Here is an 8,591-nt window from a genome sequence, read left to right as displayed (position 1 = left end):
ATCTAACTGCCCCACAATCCAAAGTATTAAGGTTGATAGTGTAGTCTATCAAAGTGATCAGACAAATAATTTTACTAAATTTAACTTTGACTGTATTTAACTGCTTGGCTTAAGTAAAACATTTTAAACTTCTTCCACTACCACAAACATACTTGTAAAGAGTTAAAGCAAGTCCCATAAATGTTTCTTCATGGAAAAGTACCATGCTTTTTAAGTGTTCTCCCTCCAGAGGTTAAATGTATCTCAGGCCTTTAGATAAGTATGGCTCTGGATAAGAGCGTCTGCTAAATGACTAAAATGTAAATGTAAATAAGTAGCTAATTATTTCCTATTTGATGCTGTTGCCATGGTTACTGACCGTATCCTTAAAATTAAGGCCAAGCCAGAAAACAAAACAAAAAAACATGAATGGATTCAAAAGCAGACTATATAGGCCTACCTTGATTCGTATATGTTAGACATTGCATTGTCCTTGAGTGAAAGTCTTGTATTTGTATGTTTTCAAAAGAATAACTAGCTACATATTTATAAAAACGGAATTATTTCCTGTTACAAAACACTGTAATTTTTTATCGGGAAATGGAAATAGGAAGAATGATATTCCAATATGCAGTTACAAAGTATCCTAGAATAACATAATTACTACTACTAATACAGTATTATGTGCATGGAAATGTATCCCAGCATGCTTGACAGCGAAACGACGAGCAGGGAAGGATGATGAAGCTAAAATGGCAGCACAACTGACGGTGCTGCCAATTCGGGGTGAAGAAATACACAAGGAAGAAACTCGAACAAAAGGCGACATGACACATTTTTGAAAGAGATTCTTTGCTTAATCCAAAATTAAAAAACGATATGGTCTGAGATTCGGAATTCCGGGAAACAAGGACCGATTCGACGCTCTGAAATTAGAAGACTATTTCGCAGTTGCATCGCGCGGGCTACATTTTTTCCGTTTTTAGGAGATACACTGGGATGTAACAATTCTGCTGTTAATGCATTTCAGGATGGATAAATGACGTGAGGTGTAGGCTTTTATAATGACCGTTGAGATATAATTGCAAACTAGCTGTTATATTTTTAATGTTATATATGCATTGTTCTCCAAAACGATGATGTGTGCTGCTGCTGCAGCCGGTGGAGGGATTCTGCCATCCACATCGCCTTCGATGGGGCTAGGCATCAGGGTCATTTCTGGAGTTGGAGACGATTTCTCCTCCATTGGGTCGGGTATGGGTTCGTGTCAAACACCGGGAACCCAGTCGGATTGCCGAAGTCGGTACCAGCTTCTACTCTCTGGGCGAGCTTTGGCGGAAAGATACAGGAGGATTTATACCACGGCTATCAATGACAAAGAGCAAGGGATAAACCAAGGAAGGTATGTTGGGTGAAAATTAGAAATTGCAGACTCGTCTGACAAAGCTGGCTAGCCTTTGTAGCTAGCTTGCGAATTAGCCCAACTACCTGCAGGGTTTGTCACATCACCAATACTGTTTGACTGCATGCGCACATATCCAGTTAGCCTACTAAACTCAACGATTTACGATGGGAAATCCATCGTAAATCGTAGAGTTATGTTTAATCGGCTAATATCCAGTTAGCCAGGCTAACTTCCCTAACTAGGTTGCTAGCAAGGTGGCTAACTTTGACAGCTAACGTTAGATAGCTATCCAACACTTAGCAGTTTAGCAGCTAACTGGCCACATGATAGCTACGAGTGACGTTAACGTTAGTGTCCAGTCATAATAATTTTACTGTGGGGTAGGTTCGTTTTGAATAGGCTTATGTACGCACAGGCAGATACCCGTCAATTATGTTACTAGGTTATATCGGTAACTTACTAGCTAACTAACGTTAACTAGTAATGGGTAGCTAGCTACCTAATCTAATTAGCTAGCCCGCTATTTAGCATAGCTAGCTAACGTTAGCTATCCTCGCTAGTTGCGTTTTTGGTAATTTTTTACGCAATGCAGTATACAGGCTTGCCAGCTAACGTCAGATAACGTTACTCTTCGTATGATCAATGCATGTTGGTTAATATGTGTAGTTACCGAACTAGTCTATACATTCGGCAGGTAAACATAAACAAATAATGATGTCAGTAGCTGCTTGATTTTTGACATCTCACGTAGTTAAGTACCTAGCTAGCATGGATCGAACAATGTGTCTGGTATAGATCCTACTTAGTTTCTATTTAGTCATAAACCCTCAAAATTCGAGAATGGGGTTGAAAATTGCAGCCATATTGGTAAGGCAGAAATCCAAACCAGTCCAATTGCAATGAGTGGCAGTAAGGGCATAATCCTGATTTTACTTATGCAGGAAAATAAAAGGCATGTAATATATCAGAAATTGTGTAATATAATTATTGTCAACCAAAGATATTGTCATGTAATTATAAATAGTTTATACAAATCTTCTGTATAAATAGCCTCTAAAATATATGTAAACAGACCATAACTTTCTACATTTTGGTTTTCTTGGAAAGCTGTGAATGCTACTATATAATACAGTATCAGTACTTCTTGCTTTTACAACTTGTTTAAGTCTTAATATCCACTGATTTCAGCCAGTGTATGGCTGTGTATTAGAGGTCTTTGCGGATCCGTGTGGACCCAATATATCCGAGACCGGGTTCGGGTCTGAAATTCTAACTGGTCCGGGCGGGTCCTGTTAGATTGTCCTAGGATTTCGGGTCTATGTAGCTACAGCTGGTGGACCCATGAAGATCTATATTGTGGATTGACTGCATTGTTTGAATGTAATGTTGGCATATTAGCAGTTAAAGCTGCAATATGTAACTTTTTGGGCGACCGATGAAATTCAGATAGAAATGTGAGTTATAGATCTCATTCTCATTGAACGCAAGTCTAAGAAGCGGTAGATCTGTTCTATGTGCGCTATTTCTATGCTTCCCGTGCTTAAGTGTCGTTTTTGCATCTTACGGTTTTATACACCAACTTCTAACAGCTGAAAATACAATATTTTTGGTTATTGAAAATATATTTCACAGCGGTTTAGATGGTACAATAATTCTCTACACTTGCTTGTTTTGTCATAAACTGAAATTAGGCAAACTTAGAATTTTAGCAACCAGGAAATGGAGTAGCGATTTCTGTATATAGCACCTTTTTTTAAATTAAAGAAATGTAAGGAATCAATCCTCTAAAATAGTCTGGTTAGCTAGCTAACAAACATACAGTTCAGATAAATTCTTCAAATTCATTATTTTACACAATAGCTTATTACAACTTTGGCAAACCATGGTTGACCAACTCCCTGACAAATCTCTGACCTTTATCCCATCATAAGAATGTTTGTTCCCATTCTAGTATTCAAATTACAAATTCTATGGCGTGTGTGGGCCCAAATTCACAGGGCTGTAGTAGCAGCCCTTCCCTTGCAAATTGTATTGTCTATAAGGGATACAGCTTTTGCCAAAATTGACTTTTCATAGAAGGTTTAGGAGAACTAATGCAGCAGGTAAGGATAATTAATGTAGCAGGTTAGGAGACGTTGGTTAAGGTTAGGAAAAAGGTTAGCTAAAATGCAAAACAATCTACTTTTGATGACAATTTGACAAAAGCTGTGTCCCGTCTAGACATGACCCTGGCAAACGCAGCCAGCACTTTTTTTCTCAGAGAAATAAAGGGTGGCCTTATCTGGGATTATAAAGTGCATTCGGAAAGTATTCAGACCCCTTGACCTTTTCCACATTTTGTTAAGTTACAAACTTATTCTAAAATGGATTAAATTGTTTTCCCCCCTCAATCTACACACACTACCCTATAATGACAAAGCAAAAACAGGTTTAGACATTTTAGCAAATGTATTAAAAATAAAACAATTACATTTACATAAGTATTCAGTCCCTTTACTCAGTACTTTGTTGAAGCACCTTTGGCAGCGATTACAGCCTCAAGTCTTCTTGGGTATGACGCTACAAGCTTGGCACACCTGTATTTGGGGAGTTTCTCCCTTCTCTGCAGATGCTCTCAAGCTCTGTCAGGTTGGATGGGGAGCGTTGCTGCACAGTTCTTTTCAGGTCTCTCCAGAGATGTTCGATCAGGTTCAAGTCCGGGCTCTGGCTGGGCCACTCAAGGACATTCAGAGACTTGTCCCGAAGCCACTCCTGCGTTGTCTTGACTGTGTGATTAGGGTTGTTGTCCTGTTGGAAGGTGAACCCAGTCTGAGGTCCTGAGTGCTCTGCAGCAGGTTTCCATCAAGGATCTCTCTGTACTTTGCTCCGTTCATCTTTCCATCGACCCTGACTAGTCTCCCAGAGCCTGCCGCTGAAAAACATCCCAACAGCATGACGCTGCCACCACCGTGCTTCCTCCAGACGTGACGCTTGGCATTCAGGCCAAAGAGTTCAATCTTGGTTTCATCAGACCAGAGATCTTGTTTCACATGGTCTGAGATTCCTTTAGGTGCCTTTTGGCAAACTCCAAGTGGCTGTCATGTGCCTTTTACTGAGGAGTGGCTTTCGTCTGGCCACTACGATAAAGGCCTGATTGGTGGAGTGCTGCAGAGATGGGAGAACCTTCCAGAAGGACAACCATCTCCACAGAGGAACTCTGGAGATCTGTCAGAATGACCATTGGGTTCTTGGTCACCTCCCTGACCAAGGCCCTTCTCCCCCGATTGCTCAGTTTGGCCGGGCGGCCAGATCTAGTAAGATTCTTGGTGGTTCCAAACTTCTTCCATTTAAGAACGATGGAGGTCACTGTGTTCGTGGACCTTCAATGCTGCAGAAATGTTTTGGTACCCTTCCCCAGATCTGTGCCTCGACACAATCCTGTCTCGTCAACTGTGGGACCTTAAATAGACAGGTGTGTGCCGTTCCAAATCATGTCCAATCAACCGAATTTACCACAGGTGTACTCCATTTATGTTGTAGAAACATCTCAAGGATGATCAATGGAAACAGGATGCACCTGAGCTCAATTTCGAGTGTCATAGCAAAGGGTGTGAATACTTACAATACCAGTCAAAAGTTTGGACGCCTACTCATTCAAGGGTTTTTCTTTATTTTTACTATTTTTTACATTGTGGAATGATAGTGAAGACATCACAACTATGAAATAACACATATGGAATCATGTAGTAAACCAAAAAGTGTTAAATCAATCAAAATATATTATATATTTAAGATTCTTCAAATAGCCACCCTTTTGCCTTGACAGCTTTGCACGCTCTTGGCATTCTCTCAACCAGCTTCACCTGGAATGCTTTTCCAACAGTCTGGAAGGAGTTCCCACATATGCTGTGCACTTGTTGGCTGCTTTTCCTTCACTCTGCGGTCAGACTCATCCCAAACCATCTCAATTGGGTTGAGGTAAGGGAATTGTGGAGGCCAGGTCATCTGATGCAGCACTCCATCACTCTACTTGGTCAAATAGCCCTTACACAGCCTGGAGGTGTGTTGGGTCATTGTCCTGTTGATAAACAAATGATAGTCCCACTAAGCCCAAACCAGATGGGATGGTGTATCGCTGTAGAATGCTGTGGTAGCCATGCTGGTTAAGTGTGCCTTGAATTCTAAATAAATCACAGACCGTGTCACCAGCAAAGCACCATAACACCACCACCTCCATGCATTACGGTGGGAAATACAATTGCGGAGATCATCCGTTCACCCACACCGCGTTTCACAAAGACACGGCGGTTGGAACCAAAAATCTCAAACTTGGACTCCAGACCAAAGGACACATTTCCACCGGTCTAAAGTCCATTGCTCGTGTTTCTTGATCCAAGCAGGTCTCTTCTTCTTATTGGTGTCCTTTAGTAGTGGTTTCTTCGCAGCAATTCGACCATGAAGGCCTGAATCACACAGTCCCCTCTGAACAGTTGATGTTGAGATGTGTGTCTGTTACTTGAACTTTGTGAAGCATTTATTTGGGCTGCAATTTCTGAGGCTGGTAACTCTAATAAATGTATCCTCTGCAGCAGAGGTAACTCTGGATCTTCCATTCCTGTGTTGGTCCTCATGAGAGCCAGTTTCATCATAGCACTTGATGGTTTTTGCGACTGCACTTGAAGAAACTTTCAAAGTTCTTGACATTTTTTGGAATGACTGACCTGTCTTAAAGTAATGATGGACTGTCGTTTTCTCTTTGCTTATTTGAGCTATTCTTGATATAATATGGACTTGGTCTTTTACCAAATAGTGCTTTCTTCTGTATTACCCTCCCTACCTTGTCACAACACAACTGATTGCCTCAAACGCATTAAGAAGGAAAGAAATTCCACAAATTAACTTTTAACAAGGCACACCTGTTAATTGAAATCCATTCCAGATGACTACCTCATGAAGCTGGTTGAGAAAATGCGAAGAGTGTGCAAAGGTGTCATCAAGGCAAAGCGTGGCTATTTGAAGAATCTCAAATCTAAAATATATTTAGGTTGGTAAAAAAAATGTTTGGTTACCTCATGATTCCATATGTGTTATTTCATAGTTTTGATGTCTTCACTATTATTCTACAATGTATTAAATATAAAAATAAAATAAAATAAAACCTTGAATGAGTAGGTGTGTCCAAACTTTTGACTTGTACTGTATGTAAATAAGGTATTTCTGTTTGTTTTTTTATACATGTGCAAACATTTCTAAACCTGTTTTCGCTTTGTCATTATGGGGTATTGTGTGTAGATTTCTGAGGGAAAAAAAATAATTCAATCAGATTTATAAAAAGGCTGTGATGTAACAAAATGTGGAGAAATTCAAGGGGTACTTTTCGAATGCACTGTGTGTATATATATATATATATATATTATTTAAATGTTTGTTTTTGTATGGAGGCCCTTGGAGGTTGTGGCCCCAGGGCGTTTGGTCGGTCAGCAATCTGGCCATTACCATCACTCTTTTGGTGAAAGTGTTACCATATTGATTAGACATTGCTGTGATAGGCTCTAGGCTCAAATGTTACTGAAATAGCTAATGAATTCACAATGTGTTTCAGAGGAAAGAAAGCTTTGAGCAAGAAGAAGCTGAAACGGCGGCAAAAGGTCAAGTCAAAAGTCAAAACAAGAACCAAGGTAAGAGATTTTATTGGTACAAGAGGGACCTTTCTTTCCTTGTGAGTTACTCACTTTTTTCAGAATAATCCAATAGTTTCTTTCCTCTCGTTCTTTTTGATCAAAGAATGTTGGAGTAGCCTATTTGAAGTCTCAAGCTGAGAAGAAAATACATTATTTAAGCTGGGTGCCAGGAACACAGTTTTATTTAGCTGAGTTGACCAACTGCCAGGGCTCCAACTTCCACACACCAGGAGGAGTAGCTAAAAGAAGGAGGATGAGGTAGGAATGGGAGTGGGTCTGGCTTGGGCATGATGGAGCTGTTGCTGAGCGACCTATGTGTTCCACATCTCCACAGAAACCGTTGCCAGCCTGCCATCTCCTGACCTGTGCTGTGAATCTTTCCTGTGTGTGTCTCTGTCTGCGCAGGGCTAGGAATAACTCTCTTAGTTATTTATGCCCAAGGGCAACACCCCAACAAAACATCAGCGTATTGAGTAGTTGAGCACTGCGAACATGGTCTGTGCAGCGTGTCGTAGTGCACAAAGTGACACTTGGTGTGTGTCCCAAATGGCACCCTGTTCCCTACATAGTGCACTACTTCTTACCAGGGCCCATAGGGCTCTGGTGAAAAGTAGTGCACTGTATACAGTATAGGACAGGGCTCTCCAACCCTGTTCCTAGAGAGCTAGCCCTAATCTAGCACACCTAATTCTAATAATTAGCAAGTTGATCAACTGAATCAGATTAGTTATAACTGGGGTTGGAGCGAAAACCTACAGGAGGGTAGCTCTCCAGGAACAGTATTGGAGAGTCCTGGTATAGGGAATAGTGTGCCATTTGGGACACTATCTTAGAGATGCCAGTAAATAATTCTGATTTGGTCAGGCCCCCAAATGGAATCCGGTCCGCTTAATGGAAAGTTGTCAAATATAATTCCACATGAAATAGCCTATCTACTAGGCCTAACATTTTAAGGGTGCAACTCCTGAGTCCTGTCACCAGCTGCTGTCAGCAAAAGGGTCATGTTAATTTTGTCCTACAACATTTTACAACTTTTGCAACCGAAAACAAAAATGAGTTTATTGGACAAACCCTGTATCCGTCTGTTTTTGATGGCTAATAAACACAACCCAGCAGCTCTGGTCCCTTACAATTACAATCATCATCACCATGACTCAATCAGGTGTGATAGGATTTATCTTTGGGACTTGAGGCCTACTTGATTTTTCACGTTGACATCCGCATGTTCTATTAGCCTACATGCTGGACTAAGCTGACCGTTCAAATAATTCAGAACACACGACATGCTGTATTGCACTTCTTCTCTGCATTGCCTCTGCCGCTGTAAAGGCAATGCAACAGCAATTGTTAGCCATGGATTTGGATTGCAGACTAATTTGCATACATTACATATGCTATTCCTTATTGTACTGTGCTTAGTGGCTGAAGAGGCTTGCCCATCACCTCAGCCAGCCAAACTGCATTCCATATCATCACCATAGCCATCTTGGATACTTTGGGGTCATTTTCTGTCTCCAATTTGATTTGCAGCAGAAATAAGCAGATTT

At 40.8% G+C, this 8,591-nt stretch overlaps 1 protein-coding gene across 2 annotated transcripts in view; it reads left to right on the top strand.

The window, feature by feature from the left end:
- The first annotated feature begins 721 nt into the window (after positions 1 to 721).
- Positions 722 to 8,591, top strand: part of mycbp2 (MYC binding protein 2) — a 318,384-nt gene continuing 310,514 nt past the window's right edge. For both annotated transcript variants that reach the window (XM_041843995.2, XM_041843996.2), the window contains exons 1-2: positions 722 to 1,381; positions 6,966 to 7,041. In XM_041843995.2, the coding sequence (XP_041699929.1) occupies positions 1,116 to 1,381; positions 6,966 to 7,041 (342 nt within the window). In that variant the 5' untranslated portion in view covers positions 722 to 1,115. The remainder of the gene's footprint in view (positions 1,382 to 6,965; positions 7,042 to 8,591) is intronic.

Source organism: Coregonus clupeaformis, chromosome 23 (genome assembly GCF_020615455.1).
Source record: "Coregonus clupeaformis isolate EN_2021a chromosome 23, ASM2061545v1, whole genome shotgun sequence".
Lineage (NCBI taxonomy): Eukaryota > Metazoa > Chordata > Actinopteri > Salmoniformes > Salmonidae > Coregonus > Coregonus clupeaformis.
This window is presented reverse-complemented; position numbering and strand designations above follow the sequence as displayed.